Source organism: Lepidochelys kempii, chromosome 3 (genome assembly GCF_965140285.1).
Source record: "Lepidochelys kempii isolate rLepKem1 chromosome 3, rLepKem1.hap1, whole genome shotgun sequence".
NCBI lineage: Eukaryota > Metazoa > Chordata > Testudines > Cheloniidae > Lepidochelys > Lepidochelys kempii.
Genome location: NC_136382.1, coordinates 129,621,522 through 129,644,246, shown reverse-complemented (window position 1 = coordinate 129,644,246; position 22,725 = coordinate 129,621,522). Strand labels below are relative to the sequence as shown.

At 41.7% G+C, this 22,725-nt stretch overlaps 1 protein-coding gene across 1 annotated transcript in view; it reads left to right on the top strand.

Annotated features, from left to right (window-relative positions):
• The first annotated feature begins 2,700 nt into the window (after window positions 1-2,700).
• THBS2 (thrombospondin 2) overlaps window positions 2,701-22,725 on the top strand; it is a 46,326-nt gene continuing 26,301 nt past the window's right edge. Inside the window, exons 1-9 of the mRNA XM_073337960.2 lie at window positions 2,701-2,982; window positions 4,471-4,545; window positions 5,601-6,157; window positions 7,386-7,470; window positions 18,028-18,224; window positions 19,056-19,196; window positions 19,572-19,668; window positions 20,695-20,865; window positions 21,921-22,097. Coding sequence (XP_073194061.1) covers window positions 2,976-2,982; window positions 4,471-4,545; window positions 5,601-6,157; window positions 7,386-7,470; window positions 18,028-18,224; window positions 19,056-19,196; window positions 19,572-19,668; window positions 20,695-20,865; window positions 21,921-22,097 — 1,507 coding nt within the window. The 5' untranslated portion in view covers window positions 2,701-2,975. The remainder of the gene's footprint in view (window positions 2,983-4,470; window positions 4,546-5,600; window positions 6,158-7,385; window positions 7,471-18,027; window positions 18,225-19,055; window positions 19,197-19,571; window positions 19,669-20,694; window positions 20,866-21,920; window positions 22,098-22,725) is intronic.

Genomic DNA, 22,725 nt, shown 5'->3' with positions numbered 1-22,725 from the left:
CTTCGGTCTGTCCTTCATTTGGAAAAAAACAAACAAACAAACAGCAGCTTTCTCTCCCTCTTCCCCCTCCCCCCTTGGCCCCTGGGAGAAAAAGAAAGGGGAAAGTTCCCTGGTTCACACTTCTCACATGGGTCAGTAGAGGGAGCCCAATCTGGGAGGAGCTTCTCTGGCAAAGAGAAAGGCAGGGATCCTTGCTCTGAGGTCTAATTTCAAACACAGCTGTTCCTGATTATTTTTAATTTTGAAATTTCAACATTTTTTCACTGAAATTGAATTTCAACAAAAATAGCTGATGACATCTTCATAATTTCTCTCCATATTTTGACCAGTTCTTACTTCTATCATAGTATCTCCTGTATAAAGGTACATATGGGTGGTTCTCCAATTTCTTCATTTTGAACACCACTTTGGACCTGATCCCAGGCCCACTGAAGCCAATGGGAATCTTTCAGCTGATTTCAGTGGGCTTTGGCTCAGGTGCTCAGTGGCAGAATCAGTGTCATGGAGCCACCCCACCACCTGGCACCCCATCTTCCACTTCTTGGTTTTCAAAATGTTGTTCATATTGTTCCCTATGAAAGGTTCTGCAGACTGCTGACTATTCACTTTGTTGTTTGAGAATTAACCTGGATGGTGAGGTGTCTAATAAAAAATCTGTTGCTTAAAGCATGGGGTCTTCTAATCAAAGTGGAGTAGGATAGTAGTCATGTTTGGAGACCACTTTGAGTTGGTCTTTCAAAACAGTAGGTTGCCTAGGAAGGGTGATCTGTGTACAGATTTTAACTTTCCTGTGCGGGACCCACTTGCAGGGGTGCGTTAGGTTAAAAAGCAGATGATGCTTCCATGATGATAATAGGAGACTGGTGGTTGTTGACTTAAATGGGAACAGGAGCAGGGCAGCTACCCTGGAGTTGGATTCAGGCTCCCATAAAGCAGTGTAGACCCTGGAGTGCCAGGTTGGGACTCAGAGTTCAGCAGTTCCGAGCCTGGGGTTACAAATGAGTGTAGAGGCTGGGTCTGCTAACTCGAGCTCTACTAACCCATGGCTTACATTACAGGACAGACATAGAGTGGATCGCTTAGGAGGCTGTTGACTCAATGGTCTTCAGCAGTGGAGAAGACTCCTCCTGTATATCCAATGTCTTGAAAAGTATCACAATCAATCACCAGCAGCATCAAAGGTAAACAATGGCAAAAGGAAAGGTGAATTCCTCCGCCACTTTATTCAAGGTACTCAGCTTCATAAAATCAACCAAAAATTGTTCCTGGAGGTGGGGGGAGGAAAAGTGAAGAATTTCCTGCCTGCAGCTCCCCCCCCCGCCATGTCCTGGGGAGCATGACTGTGTTTGCACCTTGAGGTATTTTCCCTGGCTTTGTCTCGGCGCTGGTGTCACATTGCGGTGCAAGTTCCCGGAACGTGCCAGGGTTTCCAGGAGTGAAACATATATCTCCCCCCGCCGCCCCCCCGTTCTTCGACCCCCATCCACAGCCTGACTCTGGAGCTGGAGAGCGGCGGCTGCTCCTGGCGGGCCTCCAGCCATCCACCGACCCAGCTAATGAGGGCCAGGTTTATTCCGCAAGTACGGCTGCCAAGGAGCCAATGTAGCTAGAAGAAGGGAAAGAATTTCACGTCAGACACGACTTTCCGTTTCTTTCTATCTTTTTTTTTCAAAGTGCATACATTTGGGGGGTGGGGGGGGTGAGAGAGAGAGAGATCTGCTGGGCTACATGCAATATTACACAGCACTGCAACCGATGAATACGCATGTACTAAATAACCCCCAGGCAGGGCTGTCTAACGCGCACAGCTTGCGCTATGAAGTGTGTGTGGACCATCCCGTTGCACTGCATATAGGCAGCAGAGTCCTATACTGGATACAGTACTTTAGCCATCGACCCGTTTTCTCTGGCAACACACAGCTTCGAGCGCTCCTCTTCTCTCCGATCCGGAAAACAAAGGCTCCCACGTGTGAGGGGGCTGAGGTCTTCTCCAAATGCAACGCCGGGCAGCCCTCAAGAGACTTACAACCCGAAAGGACCCCTTCCCCTCTCCCACTCCCCCCATTTTTTTTTTCAAGGAGGCCAGGGCCGATTCAGTTGCGCCCGTTCTGGCTTTCTTGCCTTCTATTTTCAGACAGTCCGTTCTCCAGATCGGTTGCCGGTGCCTTTTAAACGACTTAAGGGGGGCACCCAACTTTTGCGGTGTGTTTAAAAACGAAGGTTCCGGGTCATAAAAAGAAAGGGGGTTCTGGCTGGGGGCGGGGGAAATGCGGTGCTTGCACGGGGCGACCCGAGGGGACGCGGCAGAGCCGGGCCGATTTCCGGGCGCACGGCGAAGGTCTGAGCCAAGCGAGACGTTGAGGCGAAGGACGCCGGATAAGAGGCTCGGCCGCCCTTGGGGGCAGGGCGCCGTGCGGTGGCCTCGTCTCGCGTCCGCCGCGTTCACCCTCGCCACAGCCAGGGCTGGAGGCGCCGGGTTCCTCTTCCCAAGAGAGGAGGGAAATGCAGGGCGCTTCCTGTCCTGCCAGAAGACTAGGGAAAGTAAGAGAGTGACGTCCCTTTCTGCTTCGTCTTGCTCCTCCCTTGCCCCAGTGTAGGACCGTCCCTTGTAGAAACAGGAGAGGGGGCGGGGCGGGATGGCGCTGGGGGGCTGGAGCTGGGATCGCCTTCCAGGTAGACGGGAGCAAATTGTCAGGTCAGAAACGGGAATTATGTCATTCCTGCGGAGGAATGAATGCACAAGCGCTTCCTCGTGTGGCTGATTGACAGCAGTACATGCGAAGGAGAGTATATAAAAGCGGAGAGCAGCCCCTCGCAAGGCACTGGAAGAAATCTCAGCCAGACTACGGCGGATTCTGCAGCCCCGAGGAAGCTTGGAGTTTGCACTTCGCTTTTTCAAATAACTCCCGCTCTCTTTCTTTTTGGATTTGATTCGGAGCGTGAACGATAAACGAGCTGCAGCAGCAGAGCCTTTTATGCCGGGTAAGGGGGGGGGGGCACCTTTTAAGATTTCACATCTGTAAATGCCGCGATTGGCAGAAAACTGCTGTTATTAGCTGTGGGTGATGGATTTGTCTGTCTGCTTATCTCTCTGTCCCTCCATCTCCTCTTAGGTCTGCTTAGCTCAGTATTAGAGCATCTGTTATTCAATCCACCTTTCTTTCGGACGACTATCTTTTCAGCTGTGATGATAGCTGGGAATTTTGTCCCTTAAGTACTTCGTGTTAACTAGTATTCATGCTTTGTGCACATACAGTACAGGTTAATTTTTTGCACAAACAGAGTATAGGACATCTTTCCTGGTGATGGTTAGTGAGGTAGATAATACGATTACAGAAACAGCATTTAGAAATGGGATGTAAACACGTTTGTTATACTACTGCTCATTGTATCCTATCTACCATAATACGTACATTAGATAGAAAAGAAAATATTTGTAAATGACTGGTGTTGCATCTGTCAAAATGTACTTGAAGTAGGATTTTTAGCTACCCCCCCAAAAAAAATTTTTTTTTGCAGATAAGTGGTTTTGTAGTAATGTCCTGAGCAGCAAACACTTATAGTTTTATATTGAAACTTTGTCTTTGTGTAAAAGATAATGTCCCTGAGCTTTTTGGAAATGTAGGTTAGACATTTTTTAAAGTGTCAAGGTAGCATACTCGTATCTTGAAATTTGTGTGTCTATACAGTACAGCTGGCAAACTGGGTTTGCTCTGTTTAACAGACATGCATGTACATACACACAAGTTTAGATGAAAATGCAGATATACTGCTTACACATCTCTGTAACCATACAGGAATACCTAAAGGGATTGCTATCTACCTTAAAGTCAGCATTGAGATAAATATTGTGTGTGTGACTTTCTAAAGTGGCATGTTAAAAAGCTGAATAGAACTCATGAAATTCCATTATCTTGCAAAGAATTCAGGTATATGTTGTGATTCAAAGTGGAGTTAAGATGGAACAACTAGTATACTGTCTGTCCTGTCATGTAAAGCCTTGATGATGTCTCATGGAAAAACCTTGAGGAAAATTCTGCTCACATAGCATAGATTTTCTGTATATCTTTCCTTTTTTATTGTTAGGGACGTGCGTAAATACAGGATCTTTATTTTTAAGAATTCACTTGAAATCATCATGCTTTGCATTTGATGTCAAAAATCAAGTCCAGAGCACACAACTGTGATGTCATAAACATAAGAGCATGACCACATATAAGGGAGAAGCAGCAGAACTCTTAATCGCAAACATCCTGTTTCATCTTAAAATGAACCAACAAGCAAACCGCAAACAAACAGGAAGAGAAATACTGTGAATTAGAGATTTTATTGTATATTATATGTGCTGTTTGGATATAAACAGAATTGCTTTTGGTCTAAGTTTTTTTTCATTACAGTCCATGAGGCATCTGAAGGTCTTTACAATAGAAAAAGAACATTTTCCTAACTGATTTTTTTGTTTATTCATAGGAGTTATGCTACAGAGGAGCAGGCTGTTGTGGCTAATTGTCTTGCTAACTTTGTGGGCTTCTTCAAATGCTCAGGGTAAGTCCTTAAACTTCGTAACTTCCTGAAGCTTGAAGCATTTGAAAGCAAGGAGAAATGACAGTAATTTGCAAAGCTAAATGTTGACTTTAAAAATGAGACGGCTAAACCACTGGAGACAATCCAGTAGGAGCATAATCTAAGGAAAACCTGATTAAAATGAACAAAGTAACACAAAAACTTTAAGGTTTCAGAGTAACAGCCGTGTTAGTCTGTATTCGCAAAAAGAAAAGGAGTACTTGTGGGACTGTAGCTCACAAAAGCTTATGCTCAAATAAATTGGTTAGTCTCTAAGGTGCCACAAGTACTCCTTTTCTTTTTGCAAAAACTTTAAGATAAGTCTTATTACTACTGGCACATTTGGATGGTAACATTTACCTATTACTGATAAAAGAAATATATAAAAATAGTTTTCCCCTACTGAGCATTGACCTAAATTTACCTATTCTTAATTGCTAAATGATTTCCTTCTGTAATGTGTATGTAATATGAGACTTAATGGACTGAGTGGATGGGAGCTGCTTTCTCAGAAATTAGAGAGAAGAAAATCTCTATGGATCAAATCCAGGCTGGGTGTAAAATGGCACAATGCCAGATATTAATTTCCAGATGGCCTCCTGGGCAAAATTCATATCTTGTGTAACTCTACCCTCTTCTTGAGAGCTAACCTGTTGTAACATGGTGGGTGTTCATAATTTGATTCTTCTTCACTGAGAGTTAGAGTAGGTAGCTTGAAATCCTGTCCTTGTAAAAATAAGCATGTTTATGTATATGGAATTTTGTTCACTTTCACTGAGGATTTTTTTTACATATAAAGTTGCCAAATAGATGAAAGTGCTAAATAGATGGAAATGCTGTTTATTGTGCCATGCCAAATATAGCACATGTGCTTCTATCTTCCAAGCAGTTGGAAGTAATGGGTTTATTGTGCCTGACAGGTAGCAAACATGCTAGTGTCTATCAAATTGTTAGAATTATTGGGTGTACTATGCACGCTTATTTTCCCTTATGCCCATTTTTGTATTCACATTGCTACATGCTGTTGACTTTTGCAGATGGTAACAAGGAAGATGAGACTACGTTTGACTTATTTCAAATCAGTAACATAAACCGAAAGACAATTGGAGCAAAATTATTTCGGGGTCCAAATCCCACCGTCCCGGCATATCGTTTCATCCGATTTGACTTCATACCTCCATTTAACCCAGAGAAATTCAAACAGATTCTTAAACTCATCCGGAAAAATGAGGGCTTTATTCTTTCAGCCACCCTAAGGCAGGACAGGCAATCCAGAGGTACTATCATTGCTTTAGAGGGCCCTGGCATCTCTCAGAGACAGTTTGAGATTATTTCCAATGGCCGAGCCAATACCCTGGACCTTATCTATTGGGCAGATGGCTCCCAGAATGTGATTTCCTTGGAAGATGTGGACCTAGCAGATTCACAGTGGAAGAACATCACAGTGCAAGTAACAGGAGAGAACTACAGCCTCTATGTTGGTTGTGACCTTATTGACAGCTTCATCCTGGAGGAGCCTTTCTATGAGCAGCTGAAAGCAGAGAACAGTAGAATGTATGTGACAAAGGGGTCCATTCGAGAGAACCATTTCAGGGTAGGTAACGTGAAAGTGTTAGGGTCAGTGGTGAGGTAAAGAATTTAGCTATATTTAATATTAGAAGACAATGGGCCCAATTCTGCTTTCACATGCACTCCAAAGTCAATGGGGAAGCATGGGTGAAAGAACAGAATTTGCTCCAGTGTGTCTTTTAGTTGGTTGCTTGGGGTGAATTATATGAATCTTAGTGCTCATGAAAGTGAAGGACTGATACAGCACAGTCTAGAGCCAGGCAAAATGCACTCCATCTCTGTATAGGTTTCCCCATGCAGTGTCCAACAGCCCTTTTTCCAATTTGTGAGGCTTCCCATAGCAGAATGTCAAGCATGCCATATTTTGCAGTGAATTTTAGAGCTGGTCAAAAATTTTCCAGCAGAACATTTTCTGACAGAAAACACTGGATCAGTGAAAGTAAAACATTTCATGGAAATGTGTCAATTCTGGTGAAATTTCATTTCAAAAGAAAAATGTTAAAAAACATTTAGACAAGGTTGAGACATTCCATTTCAACCTTTTCAGAACAGGACATTTTTGATTTTCTAATTTTAAGTGACTTTGTTTCAATTTTTAAAAAATTCTTTGATATAAAATAAAATTTTCAAAGTCAAAATTGGAATGAAACAGTTTGATTGACCCAAGATTTCTGGGGGGGGGGGGGGGGATTTTGTTTCAAGCAAAATTTCAAATTTTTTGATTTTGTTCCATTTCAGAATGGAAAACATTTTGAAATTGTGGATTTTCCTGCAAAATGAAAAATCCAGCTCCTATCCTGCTCTAGTGATTTGTACAAAGTTCTTTAGGGGATAGGTTGAGCCGTCCAATTCTTTATACCTGAAATCAAACATGAACTCTTGTCTCCAGAGTTGAAAAGCCAGTGTCTTGCAACCCACTGTGCTACGAATTGTATGGAAATAGAGATTCGAACTCACAAGACAGTAGCATGAAAATCTAGTCAAATATTACTTTATCATGACTCATTCTGAAAAAAACGCTTCCTTTTGCACTTCATTAGTATAATAAATAATAACGTAACTAAGTTATCGAAGTTAACTTTTAGTATGTATTTCTCATGGATTGTATCCTAAATTATTTTTGAGTATTTACGTGAGATTAAATCCAGCCAATAGACAGCGGAGGTTGATAGGTGGAGGAGAATACATACAAAAATCCCAATGCTATAAATTTAATCCTGAATTGATCTGAAAGTTGTTTTCTTTAATTACAGGGTCTAATTCAAAATATTTATTTAATATTTGATACTTCAGTAGAGGATGTTCTGCGTAACAAAGGATGTCAGAGGAGCCAGACAAGTACGTATATTTTTTCACACTATCAGTGTTCAATTGAGTCTGAAAATGAAGAAGCCCAAGGTTCATATATTAACCTCAAACCATGGCATAGCTCCCATTGAAGCCAGCGTGAATTGGGGCAGAGGTAGAACATGTCTCTGGAAGGTTTGGAATTGCTGGCAATGAACATTGTTTGGCAGTGACAAGCGAAGCAAATTGTTGTAAACTTTGCTATGAAGGTAGTGAATAGATATAATCAAAATATTGCTTCTGCCAGATACTCTGATCTTTTATCCCTGCTGCTCAAATTTAGAATTTTGGTTCTTTATGTGCAGGTTGAGGAAAAGCTAATGACCAAGGAGAAAGTTATTGAAAGTTGGAAAAATTTTTTTAGTATATGTGCAAATATCCATATACTTCCATGAAGGAATGTTCTCCGATGATTAGAGCAAGGGATTGGGGATATGTCGACACTTCAGCGTCATTTATGTGAATAATGCATACCTCTGAGTGACATAAGTTATACTGACATAAGTGCCGGTGTGGACAGTGCTATGCTCTCCCGCCGACATAGCTACCGCCTCTCCCAGAAGCAGGAGATATTAAGCTGACAGGAGAGCTCTCTCTTATCAGCTGAGAGCAGCTTCACCAGAAGCGCTACAGTAGCGTAGCTGTACAGGTGCTGCTGTAGTACAGACAACCTAGCAATCACATGTCCGGGTTCTAATCCTGACTATTTGACTGGCTCACTGTGTGACCTTGGGCAAGTTTTAAAGAAGTGAAATTGTTAGGTGCCCAATCTATTGGAGATATTATTGAAAGGGTGTTGTGGCTGAATCTTCGTCGGTTGTGATTCAAAAAAAGTATTAATTGGGCCAGAGAGTGAGTGAGAATGACGCTTTGGCCGAGTCGGTGGGGCACTTAGACTCTGCCCTGCTCTTATGTCAGTATAACTGTGCCGCTTAGGGGTGTCCCCTCACACCAATGAATATTTAGTTATTTATACGTGGTGGAACAGTTCCATCAAGAGAGGCTGAGAAAGTCCTGCCCTAGAATACCTAGTGCTTAAAGAATTGTGTTGAGAGGGGAGAGACCCAAGTCCAAATTCCATATCAGGCAGAGGTGGGAATTGAACCCACATGCTGGGTGAGTGCTCTAACCACTAGGCTAAAAGTTATAAAGTGGACACCAACTCCTCCTGTAGCCACTTTGTGTGGGGTTAGATATGTTCCTAGGATGCCTAGCTGATTGACCTTGCATGCACCTAGGGAATTTTTGAAACATTTTATTAAGGCAAAGTTATGATAAAACATTAACATAGTACATCGTACATCACTTATTAAGGATCAGGTTAATATTCAAAGAACCTGGCTAAAGATTCTGGCTTGCACGCTGGGGAGACCTCCTCGACTGAGTACTCTAAAAAAGGTGACCAAATGTCTAAATACCTATCCTCTTTTGGCACTTCTCTTGTGTGTGAACTTGGTATGAAACTTTTCTACTACAAAGACACTCCATATTTGATTAATTCCACAGGAGAAGTCAGATGTTTCCAATAATGTGCAATTCAAAGTCTTGATGCTAACAATAAAAAATGAAATGAAATTGTCATTCTGTTTATAAGAGAGATCCTGTACTGGAACATTAAGTAAGAAGCCCAGGGGATTTCTAGGAAGACAGCATTTTATCATAAGAAGAATCTTTTAAATAATTTCCTCCCTAAACTCTCTAATTCCTGGACACAACCACCATATGTGCAAGTATGTTCCTCTTTCCCCACAACCCCTCTAACAGAGTGTCTCCCTAGCAGCAAAAATCTGATGGCTCTTAATTGGAGCCAAAATGCCATTTATGCAATAATTTATTAAAATGTTCTTTATGAACCACACAAATTGAAAATGTATATCCCCTCCTCATACAGAGACCTGCTCATCCAGATCAATTTCTTTGTCCAGGTCCCTCTCCCATCTTTCTTCTGGGTTGTTTTTTCAGGAACAGCCTTTTCAATCAAAATTGTATGTATCTTAGAAATTAAACCTTTTGTTCCAGCTTGCTCCTGCATCAACTCCTCAAATATAGTTGAAAGTCTAGACAGAGCTGCCCTGTGTCCAGATTTACAATAAAATGTTTGGCTTGTAAATAATGAAAATCCCATCTGTTTATATTATTTACATCACATATCTGTTGGTATCATTCAGATCAGTACCTAGAAACAGCTGTCCAAACTGAGTAATATCGGCTGTTACCCACAACAAATAGCCACTTTGAAATTTCCTAAGGATAAATTCCTGATTATTAATGAAAGTAGCTAAGGGAGAGGACAGGACTTTAAAAACAGGAATTTAAAAACATTGTCCAAAGCTGTGGTGGTTTGGATGAACGGGTGATATTTCTTTTTAACCCAACAATGACTATGAATAGCTATATTTGTCTTCCAGTTTTGTTTGAATTTTACCCAGTGTTTGGATGGTCTATTGTTAACCAAATCAATCACACCTTTTATTTCAATGCATAATGATGATAAACCAAATTGAGGCACACTAGTCCACCCCACTTTGTAGGCTTACACAGAACTATAGCACTCACCCTTTGTCTCTTCCATTTCCATATACATTTTAATAGTGTATCTCGCCGTGTTTTTAATGTCACGGCAGGGATACCAGTAGGGATGCACTGAAACAAAAATAGTAACTCTATGAGAATATTAATTTTTACCTATTTAGCTAAGAAATTTAATATTTGTTCCATTCCTCCGAGTCTTTTATTACTGTATTCCACAGGGAGAATAATTTGCCTTAAAAAGATTTTTATATTTCTCCACAATATTTATTCCTAAATATTTTAACAATTTCTTGCCTGTTTAAATTTATGTAGCTGACAACAGTTTGTTTTGACCCTTTTGGGAATATTAATTCCTAACATTTCAGATTGATTGTAGATTATTCTGAAGCCTGATACCTGCCCAAATTCTGGAGTCAATTGTTCTATAAATTTTAATGCGGCTTCTGGATCCTGAAAATACAACAAGGTATCGTCAGCATACAAAGCTATTTTGTGTTCTAGTTCAGAATACATTTTAATGCCCTTTGCCAAGGGGCTGTTTTTTTCATATTTGTGGCAAATGGTTTCATTGCCAAAGCAAACAACAAGGAGCAGTCCCCAAGGGAATTGTAATGGTGGAAATTTAGGTGTCTAGGGGCTTTGGCAATCTACAAAACTAGGTGGCAGCTGAGCAGGGGTTTTGAGGACCTCAGTGGTGCCTAAAGTAGCAGCTAGGTACCTAAGTCCTCTTGTGGTTCGAGTTCTTAGATACTGTAGTGATGGGTGTTTTAAACATTTGTAGGCTTGATAGCTGAGTATCTTACTTTAGGCAGCATAGGCATCAAGGCCTCCTATCATTTGATCATTGTGGCACATTTCATTTAAGCAGGTTCCTTTGCTCAGGTTAGGCGAGAACTCTACATAAGTCATACCTACCTTTCCCACCATTGCTGAATGGTAAAAGGGAGGAGGGAGTAGGAGGGGAAACATCTCATTGCTAATGTTTCCATTCTGAATAGAGAGCAAATCAAAACCTGTGATCAGTTTTATCCATGGCTCCCTTGTTAGTGGCAGGACATGTGTGGGTGAAGGGACAGGTATGAGAAAGTGTAAATCTTGTTTTGGTCTATGCCATGGTGCATTCAGAGTAAAGCAGAAGGCTGGCTTCCAGGATGCCAAAGTTCAGGCATCACTTCCCTCATTCCCCAGCAAAGAGTGAGCTTTGTAAATATCAAGCTCATGTGGACACCAAGGACCACATTAAACCATCTGATCCACAAGGCAGAGCTCTGAAATCTAGAGTAATTGATGTAATTAAGGGACTGACAGAACTCTCTCCACCTAGGTGAGGATATAATGGCATGATCTGTTGTGCCAATACAGAGCGGATCTCCAGATCTTCTCTATTTGTGTTGGAAGATTACTAAGAAGGGAAATAGTATCATTAAAAGTAGATTGGATCATGCCAAAACCCATGGAAACATACTATAAAGAGAAAGTAGAAGGAAAATTATGACAGTACTGCATGCTGATACTAACCTTAGCTGGAATACCTTGCACACTTCAGCAATTGCAGTTGTTTAGTCAACTAGGGAGTTGTTTTGCTACAGGTGTTCCTCCCCCAACCATATCCGTCAGCTATGTTTGGGGTACAAACACAACAGCTACAAATCAGTTACATTACACAAATTTGTTTTTTTTCACCCTCTCTGGAAGAAGGTGGGTCAACAGACCAATTAGTAATGTTCTTATTTTTATTTTACAACCCTAAATTGAACACAATGGAATGGAAATTCCTCATTCAAATACAGGAGGTGAAGTCGCGTCATTTTGTGGCATGCATGTGAGTAACATGAGACATGCCACACACGTGGTTGTAGTTAGCAGCTTCATGACGCTGCCCATGTAGATTAATTACCACAGTAGAAAAGCCATTGGTGATATACTACTCACTTGACTAACAAGTTTAACACATGCCACACTGTGCTGCATTCCTTAATGCACTGCAACATATTGATGGGGGTGTAACATTCTGTATTTCAAATCATCTTAATGATCTGATGTTGAGTAAAGACATGAAAGGGAACACTGGATTGCTATTCAGGCCAAGCCTGTATGTGCCTCTTCCAGTTTAAGGTCCATATTGGTGTTCTGGCCTATTATTATATGGACAAGGGCCACCTCCCATTATGAACTTTTGGTCCATATTTGTGACAGAAAGTGATTGTTTCTGCTGCAGCTCTGGGTTAGCACCTATTACTGATACTGGCAGGGAATTCTGCAAATGTGCCGGGAGCTGCCTGCAAGCTCAGCAGCATGGTTTCTGTCCAGGTTGGCTTGTGCTCCTGCCCTTCCCCTTGGCTGGATTGCACCCTTCTACGGGAGGTTTGTGAAAGAACAAGGCTAGGGCTTTAACTGAGCATGGTGATGCTACACACTAGAAGTATTTGATCAAGTTTGGCAGGTTCAGAACTTGTTTGGGGACAATTTAACATTTTATTTGAAAACCATTTAAAATACAGCTGAGAGAACTGAGAAGGTTGGGAAGTAGAAAGGTTGAGGGATGTTTTCTTGGAGCCTGGAGAGAGGCAGGAATGGTTGTTAATCACTTGGAGTCTGGAGAGAGGCAGGAGGTGTAGGACACTGGACCACCATGTCCATGGGAACACTGAGCAGGCAGGAATATAGAATGGCCCTGCTACTTCCATGGACTGTTCTTTGCACCCGGGGAGCCTTATATTAGCAGTTCTTGTTGCTTCTTGCGTGGAACTACCATGAAGATAGTCTCAACCTTTGTGACCTGTGACATTCTTGCAAAACACATTCTGGGATCTATGAAAATCCATCATGGAGCAAGCTTTCAGATTATACTTCAGAACCTTGGTATTTCAGCACAAATCTAAATTAGGTTTCACATAAGGCTATTCTCTATTTAGACAATCGCTGTACTTTCAGATAAGAAAACAACTAGTTAATCCTTGGTATGGTTTGATGCCAAGACAAATTACTTTCAGTTAACACCACACACCTTGATCAAGCCCCAGATGCTAGTCTGTCCGAACATTGACCAAATGTGACTGACGTATGGATCTGCATTGGGTCTTTTTGGATCCTCAGTTGCCTCTAGATGTTCAGATAGCAGCAGTGACCAAGAAATCTTTGTCCCGTCTACACTTGATTAGCTTGCAACCTATTCTTTAGAATTTGGACCATGAGTTGCCACAGTTATTCATGCCTGTGTTACTTCCAGATTGGATTACTGCAATGTACACTACTGGAGGCTATCTCTAGTGAACTCTAGGGAACTTCAGCTACTGCAGGATGCGGCTGTCCACTTACTGAGAGGAGTTTCTTGCTGGGAGTGTGTGGCAATGTCTTCCACTATTTTCCTGGGTGCAATTCAAGGAGTTAGTTTTGATTTATGAAACCTTTAATAGCTAGAGACCTCTACTGTTATTATTATTTATTTGTATTATGGTGGCATCTAGGGAATCCAACCCGGTTCAGGTCTCTATTGTGCTAGGTTCTGTACAAGCACATAGGAAGAGAGAATCCATGCCCCCATCTAAATAGACTAGACAGACAAAGGGTAGGAGAAAGGGAATGTGATTATCTCCCTTTTACAGGAAGAGAACTGAGTCACAGATCGATTAAATGATTTTCCCAAGAAAGTCTATGGCAGGGCTGGGATCCTGCAAGCTTTAGGACAATGCGCGAAACAGAAGGCTGCCCTTCCTTTCTCCTTCGCTGATTACATGACAGCTGAGCTGAGGTGCCTGAGCAAATTGATTCCAGATTTAAATGTGAGGGGGGCAGGCATTGTCAATGAAATGCCCTCAACTCTGGGATTACTCCTGTTGCTTTTCTGAAAGGGGCCTGCATTTGTTGACTTTCAGGGCACAGGGCAAGGCCTATATATTTTTAAACCCTTTCTGAGAGGAAGGCTGACTAGAGAGGTGGTCCAGGAGGGAGCTATTGGGTTGATGGGTGGGGGAGCCTCACTATAATGTGTGCATTGTGTGCATTTTAAAAAATGATTTATACATGTGCCCAGAGATTTGGAGAGGCATGTTTAAAAAAGTAAATAAATACATAAAATAAAATCCCACCCACGGCCAGGTCAGAGGAATGAGAGTTGTGTTTGGGAAAAGATGCACGGTTTTACCTGTATATTAACATTTGCAGTTTCAGCACCTTTACCTTCCAAAGCGAGTCATCTAGCCCTAAAGAAATGAGCAGGAAGCCAGCCCTGTAGAGCTGACTCCCCAGAAATTCCCAAGTGTCTTCTTTCGCAGATTGCCAGGGGGGAGTAGGGAGCGTAGATGTAATGCTTCTAACATAGTTTAGGGCTGCACTCTCTGTTGAGATTACAGATTTAATAATGTTCTTAAAATGCTCAGGTCAAGTCAAAAATCTCCATTGACTTGACAAGTATGAAATTAATGATTTGAAAAGTATCACATGGCGAATCATAGAAGCCTAATGTTTCCTCATGGTAAGAAAACGGCATTCATTTCAAGGAATCAAAAGGCAACTGAGGTAAAGGGAGTCACACCACAGATGATTCTGGCCCATCGTGCCACATATGTAGTTTCTTTCTGTCCTAGTTGCTAAGATACCAATATTTTAAAATTTGATAACTGGAAACAATTCAAAGTTGACTGTGTCACAGGGTATTCACAACCATGAGGTAACCAAGAATAAAATCAGCCTCCTCGCTGCATTTTTTAAAATTCCTTTCACCTCGTGTGGCTCTTTATTGAGCCGAGAGTGAGGAATGGTGCTGATGCATTTGTGATCATATGCTATATTGCAATCACTGGATGCATTTCTCCTTTGGAATATTTAAGGAAGGGCAGAGTGTTCAAATCATCTCTCTAAGCTATGTTAGGCTCTGGTTCACCTTACCAGATTGAGGTACTATATTGACACTAAATATGGTAAATGAATCTTTACTGAAAGGCAGGGAAGTAAAGCTTTCCATATAGCTGAGATCAATACTGGGCCACATCCTGTAGCTGTTACTCACACAAAGCTCCCTTTGAAGTCAAAAGGAGCTTTACCTATTTATGGAGCGAATAGACACTGAGTAAGGACCTCAGTGGTGCAGAGAAGGATTTTAGTCCCCGTTTATTATCAAATTATTGTTTGTTAAAAAAACTAGTTTCATTAAATAAAATCTTTTGGCAGAAAGAGAGTCGTCTTGCCACAAAATGTTTGGAAGAATTATTTCTGCTGTTTTCTGTCATGCTGATTTCCAGCAATTTGCTATGCACAGGGAGAACTTTTAAACTGTGACTTCAGAACTCTTCCCAAGCCTTTGTTCAATTATCCCTACGTAATGCACCATCGAGTGCATTTTGTAGAACCTCTGCCTTCTTCGGGGACATTTGAAGTGCCCGGAGCCAATTTATAGCCTGGTCTTAGCTGGGCCTACAGTTCACTCCAGAGTTTCCATGTCAATGTAACAGCTCCTATGAGGGCTGTCACCAGCCATTACAATTTAGGCTATGGCTACTCTACAGAGCTTACAGCAGCTCAGCTGCACGGATGCAGCTGCGCCGTTGTAGCACTGCTAGGGCAGATGTTCTAAGCTGGTGGGAGAGAGCTCTTCCGTCGACTTAATTACTCCAGCTCCCGTGAGTGTCAGCGGGAGGAGCAATCCTGCCACATAGTGCTGTCCATACGGGTGCTTAGGTTGGTGTAACTTAGGTCGTTCGGGGGGGTGGCTTATTCACACCCCTGAGCAACGTAACTTATAGCAACGTAAGCTACAGTGTGTACATAGCATTAGACTAGACTGGAGACTTCTATAAATTGCACTGGTCCCTGAACTAGACTCAGGCAGTACTAGGGCTTGAGTGGGCAGAAAGGTTGCAAAAGCTGCTTATACTCTCCCTGCCCTTAGAAGTGCACTGCACTTAAACATCTAAGAGTCTGGCCCTAACACCTTCAGTAATTTGGGAAGTAAACTGTAACTGGAAGATATCCTTCGGTTCCATTCAGTATTGGACCATGTTGTTCCCTCATTTACTCAGAGGGGGGAACAAAAAAGGCCTGATTCTGTAGTCCTCACACTGGCAAAACTCCAGGGGACTTAAATGGGAATTTTGTTTGCACAAGGACTGCAGGATTATGCCAAAAGCCATTTTTCGCTGTTGATTTTCAGTGATATTTAGCTGTCTCCTTTCTTTCTGCCATAATTTTCATTGCAGTTTAATAACCAAGCCTTGGGTTACTTAGACCTCACACTCAGGGGTATGGTACACTAGCTAAGAGACCTCAGGACACTCTATCACTGGTGGAATAAGTAGAAGAACAGAGTTTTCACTGCCACCCGTTAGTAAATGTAGCAGCTCAGCTGGTGTCTTAGTGTTTTTGCCTGGTTTCATGGGTGAAACTTTGAATAAACTTCTTGCTAGCGAAACAAAACTTCTCAGTCACACAAATACACAAAGCTGTTTGCAACAATTGCCATTACAGAGACTAAGGAGAAAAAGAAGTCGGGTCAAATACTGCTCCAGCTGAAGATAATAAGAGTTTTGTCATTCTCTTCAACAGAAACAGGCAAGGACCCATACAGTACATCTACACTGTCTCCGGGAGCATGCTTCCCGGCTCGGCTAGATGGATGAGCTAGCTCTTCTCTAGCTAGTGCACTAAAAGTAGCAGCGCAGCTGGGCTCGCGGCTGGAGTACAAACCCACTTATGCTCACTGGGTCTGTACTAGCTCAAGCTGCCACCCAGGTTATCCCAGCTACACTCCTATTTTCTGTGAACTAGCTAGACTAGTAGTGAGTGTTGGTCTACCGGTGCTGGGAAACATACTCGCAGTTGCAGTGTAGATGTGCCCTAAGGGTCCTTGCCTGTTTCTGTTGAAGAGAATGACAAAACTTCCAACTTCAGCCAGAGCAGTGTTTGGCTTTAATTATTTTTCTCCATAGTTTTTGTAGTAAAGGAGTTTATTCAAAGTTTCACCCAGCCATAAGGTGAAGCTGAAAAAACACTAAGATACTATGTGAGCTGCGGCATTAACTATCAGGTGGCAGCGAACACTCTCTGGTCTTCCACTTATTCCACCAGTGATAGAAACACTGACCATTCTATTGCTATTCAGTAGATAACTAGCGGTCTGGTGCCACAAAGGGGCTGGAAAAGTTATCCAAGCAGAGAAACTATCCAAGTTATCCTAGCAGCATTTCCTAGGCGTTGGAACTGGGACGAAATCCTGGTCAGTACAGCCGGCTATACTACTTCTCTGGATGTAGAGGGTTGTACCAATGGGGAGAGAGGATTGACTGGACCACAGTGTTTTTTGGTGTGTGTGTGTGTGGGGGGGGTCCCAGATCCCAGAGATCAGGTTCTAGCCTGGTCCTGACAGTCTACACTGCAATTAAACATCCCCGTAGCCTGAACCCTGTGAGCCCAAGTCAGCTGACACCAGCCAGCTGTGGGTGTTTAGGTTCAGTGTACACATACCCAAAGAAGCTGTTACCAGCCGGTTAAATTTAGACAAGCCACAAGGCTGCTATGAGATGTGCATGGGGCTGAAGAAGGCCAAGAAGTTGGGGGAGCACAGAAGTGGCTTAAAAGCCACCTTGGCCTCTTAGTGGTGGCCTCATTAGCAGAAGAGTCCTGTCTCTGTGACCCAAACGAAAAGGATAGTCCTTGTCGCCTCATGAAAAATGCAAAACTTTTCATGGCCTTGAGAGGACTTAATGTGTATGTTTTTATGACGTTCTATATTTTTATTATCTTTTCTTCATAAATGAGTGTTTTACATTGCCAATAGTGCCTTGAAATTATGACTATGTGAGACGGAGCTGGGCTCATAATTTTGAAAGGGAAGTCTGTAATTGGAAGCAGCTGACATTCAACCCCACTCTTTTATTCTTGGGTATAATTTAGCATGAAGCTGTTCCAAAAGAGCTGCAGTTAAACCCTACCTACAGGTGCCAGTCTATAATTCCAGCTGTAAGCTATAATCAGCAGAAGTCTGTTGTAGTCACAACTGTTTTTCCCCTCTCTCTCTACCAGCTGAAGTGAACACTATCAATGAGAGTACTGAAATCCTTCACCTTAACCCTGCTGTCACCACGGAGTATGTTGGTGAAAAGACAGAGAAGAAGATGGAGTTCTGTGACCGCTCCTGTGAAGAGCTGGGAACTATGTTCACTGAGCTCACTGGGTTGCGTATTGTTGTTAACAATTTAGTTGATAATCTTCAAAAAGTGGTAGGTATCTCTGGACTTAAGAATCAAAAGATACAAAACGTCAATTATAGAATGTGTCTTCTCTGTCGCCCTCTGTCACTTTGCTTAAACATCTATAAAGATGTTGGGGGAGGGGGATCCTACATTTTCAAAAGTGACTACAAATGATTTTGCGTGCCTGACTATGACACTTTACTTGGGCTTGATTTTCACAGGGCAGGTTTAGAACAACATTTTCTGAAAATCAGGCCTTTTAAAAATATTTCAGATCTGGTAATCAAAATTCAAAGCACCCAACATCATGAGTCAAATTTGGCCATATGTGTACTATATATCCATATGTCTGTACGTCCATATCTATGCATTTGTGTACATAATTTATATGTTTATCTTTATGATATCCACATATTATAGCTAAGGGCCAAATGAATGCATGTGAGTTTTATCTTTTTCTTTCACCACTGCAGCATGATGAAGTGTGTAGTTACTTAAAGTCTTAGTTATGAATCATGTTCATACTTTCTAAACAAAGTTTTAATAATTTACTGCATGTCATGAGATTAGAATTATTTTCCCTTCTGAAGATGATGAATTACATTGGAAAAAAACCCCACCTTTTACAGTAGGTTTTATTGAGCACTAGGTAATCATGATCATAATATTAGCTGAAAGAATTGCACCCTGTGGTACAGTAACTGACTTGTGTTTTTCTTCTTGGCTAATGTACATGAATGTATAAAAGTGTAAGTTTTCAATCATAAAATTAAAGTCAGGTGACTGAGCAACAGGTTCTCTGTTTTTTGATTTAAGGCACTTTAGTTATTTAATTAATTTATTTGTTTAATCTTTCAGTCTGAGGAGAACCAAATTATGTGGGAATTGATTGGGCCTAACAAAACTCTAAAGAACCAGTCGGTCTGCTGGCAGGATGGCCGTGCCTTTTCAGATAATGAAAACTGGGTTGTGGATAGCTGTACCAAATGTACCTGCGAGGTAAGACTATAGAAGGAGTCCCCCTATTTCCAAAATGGACAGTGGACTGAATCCAGCTTGGCTACTCAGTCCTGTTCCAGCATTCAACGTTTATTCAGGGCTTGATTGAAATCTCACTGAAATCAATAAACAGACTCCTCATTGTCTTCAATGGGTTTTGGGTTAGGACCTCAGTTTCTGATGGACAATACTACAGACTTATACTGGTAACTTGCTTGGTTTAAAAATATTTCCATTCAACAAAATATTTTTGTTTTTTAAAATTATGACAAGCAAAATCTCTTCAATGTATGGGATAGAATTTTCTCTGGATATACAAATTTGCCTGTATTTGAACATAAACACAAGCCAATATATTGCTTTCCTTGTCTGTAGAATTCTAAAACTGTGTGCCATCAAATCACCTGCCCAGCAGTGTTTTGTGCCAATCCATCATTTATTGAAGGTGAATGCTGTCCTGTCTGCTTTCATTGTAAGTACTTAACAAAAGGAAAATCCACCTGTTTGGCAGTTTTAAAAAACCTTTTCATTTAAGGGATGGTAAAGGAAGAGTTAAAAACCAGCTCAACCAAAGAAAAATCATTATTTAAGCATCAGGATAATGAGGTTTAACTGCATTTTCCCTGGCTGCACATTCCGGTTTCTCATTGCGTATGCTTTTCTTTTCTTTTCTTTTCTTTTCTTTTCTTTTCTTTTCTTTTCTTTTTCTTACTAACTGGTTAAAGTAGACTGCAGTGAGAGTGGATTAGTGCATCTGCCATTCCCCTATACAATGTGTTTAGATTCTAGAGACTAATGGGAATTTCCTGTGTTTCAGTATAATAATTGTTGGAAAGGCAAAAAGTCTCACAAATTTCTTTTCTCTTTCAGTTGTTTTGAATCTTACAATATTTTACTTATGTGGAACAGAATAACAAAAGGATTCTTCCAAGATAGCACTGCAGTTTGTGGCTTGCCTTTGTAGTGAGAATAGTTCTGGAAATATATCTTGCTCTGGGCTGGACAGGTCTATTTTAGAAAAAAAATTGCAATACATTTTTAATAGTTTCAGTTTTCTGAAGTGTAATATTTATTGCATCATATTCAGGTTTCTTGCCTATTCAAATCATATACAGCACATGTTTTCATTGTGCTCTCAATCACATTTATGGTTATGTTGTGTTCAGAGATGGGTCCAAGCCTCACCTTTTGGATCTGGGTCCCAAAGTATGTGGATGTCTGGAACCAGAGATTGGGTCAGCCCATTACAGAGATCAGTCCCAGATCTAAATTTACAAAATGTGAGGGTGTTCAGATCCAGGGATCTGAGCTGGGCCAATCTCGAACTATGTTTTCTTTTTCAAAAAAATTCTCTAACTTTTCTGTGATAGATTAAAATAAAAATCAGAACCAGAGATCTAAATAGCAAAGAATACGTTCTAACAGAAAGACACGTGAGAACAAAAATCTTATGACAAAAGGAATTCACAGTGTTAAGCAGTTTTTGCTTCTTCTGCAGCCAAAGACAGTGAAGATGGTTGGTCTCCATGGTCTGAGTGGACAGAGTGCTCAGTGACATGTGGCTCTGGAACACAGCAGAGAGGACGGTCATGCGATGTCACTAGCAACACTTGTGTAGGCCCGTCCATCCAGACAAGAACGTGTAGCCTTGGCAAATGTGACAATCGCAGTGAGTGCTGACATCTCTCTCTCCTAATAAATGTTCCCTCTGCTTCTCCCTTTCTAACCAAGTAGCAAAAAGAATCCTAGCCTGGATTTCCTACGCACACTTTGATAGTCAGAACTGTATATATTTTAATACTAATTTATGCATTAGTAAACTTGTTGTCAAGACATATTTTTGTTCCTTTACTCCTGCATCTAATATTCCTCACCTTTATTGTCAATCTAATATGCATGTGTATTGGCCAGTCTAGTTTTTGCTCTGTGAAAGGAAAGATCTAACAAGTAGGGCCTCTTGCCTTGAGTCAGCATATATACAGTACTGGCTTCTGTGCAGGGGCAGCTAATTGCTTGTGTGTCATGGAGCCATGATTCTCAGCACAGTCCTTAAGCACAGAAGTGTTTAGGATATGGGGGAAAAATACCCGCATTAAGTGGTTATAGAAAACTTTTGTAAAATACTAAGTAATCTTATATTTATTGTACCTACAAGTTAGACGAAAGGAACACTGGTCATGATCACTTTCAATGACTCCTGAACAACTGTTTAAGACAAGAAGAAAAGGAGTACTAGTGGCACCTTAGAGACTAACCAATTTATTTGAGCATAAGCTTTCGTGAGCTACAGCTCACTTCATCGGATGCCGTAGCACACGAAAGCTTATGCTCAAATAAATTGGTTAGTCTCTGAGGTGCCACAAGTCCTCCTTTTCTTTTTGCGAATACAGACTAACATGGCTGCTACTCTGAAACCTGTTTAAGACAAGTATTTTCTTATGTTCTTACAACATATTTATTTTTAAAATATCTGTCCTCTGAACTGAGCTACTCTAACATCCCCTTCAGTCCTGTGTTGATGGTTGTGTTTCATAAGTAAGATAGTCTCTGATGTCTGAACCCAAATGCTGGCTTTTGTAATAGATAGTAATAAAGAATGGGACACCTATTATAAAATGGGGAAAGCTCTGTTGCAGGGCTAGGTTCATAAGTGAATTGCTATTATGCCCCCAGATGGGACAAGCACTTTTTTATGTTGTGTGGGTTTTTTTTTTTCTCTGTCAGTACGTCAAGATGGTGGCTGGAGTCACTGGTCTCCTTGGTCTTCCTGTTCTGTGACCTGTGGAATAGGCAACATCACTCGCATCCGTCTCTGCAATTCCCCCATCCCACAGATGGGTGGGAAAATTTGTAAAGGAAGTGGCCGTGAAACAAAAGAATGTGAAGGAGTCCCATGTCCAGGTAAGTTTGAGGGCTTAAACCCAAATTGAAAGTCAAATAGAACTACATTGTGTCTTCCAAGAAGGCAGGCTCTGAATCAGGGGTTCTTAACCTTTTTCTTTCTGAAGCCTCCCAACATGCTATAAAAATGCCATGGCCCACCTGTGCCACAACAACTGTTTTTCTGCATATAAAACCAGGGCTGGTGTTAGGGGGTAGCAGGCAGGCTGGGGCCCCATGCCGTAGGGGCCCACATGAAGTACATTGTTCAGGCTTCGGCTTGAGCCCCACATGGTGGAGCTCAGAGCCTCGGGCTTCAGCCCCATGCAGTGGGGCTTTGGCTTTCTACCCTGGGCTCCAGTGAGTCTAATGTTGGCCCTGCTTGGTAGCCCCCTGAAACCTGCTCACAGCCCCCCAGGGGGCCCTGGACCCCTAGCTGAGAATCACTGCTCTAAATGATAATGATACAGGATCTAACATGCAGCTTGGAGATGGACTAGTATAAGCCTATGGTATGTGGTCACTTGGCTCTGTTCCTTTGCTTTGATTTTTGGGACTGTGGCACTGAATACAGAAAATAAAGTTCAGAATCAGTGTGGTCTTGTGGGTTGATCAGGGGCATTGAAATCGGACATCCAGGGTTCTACTT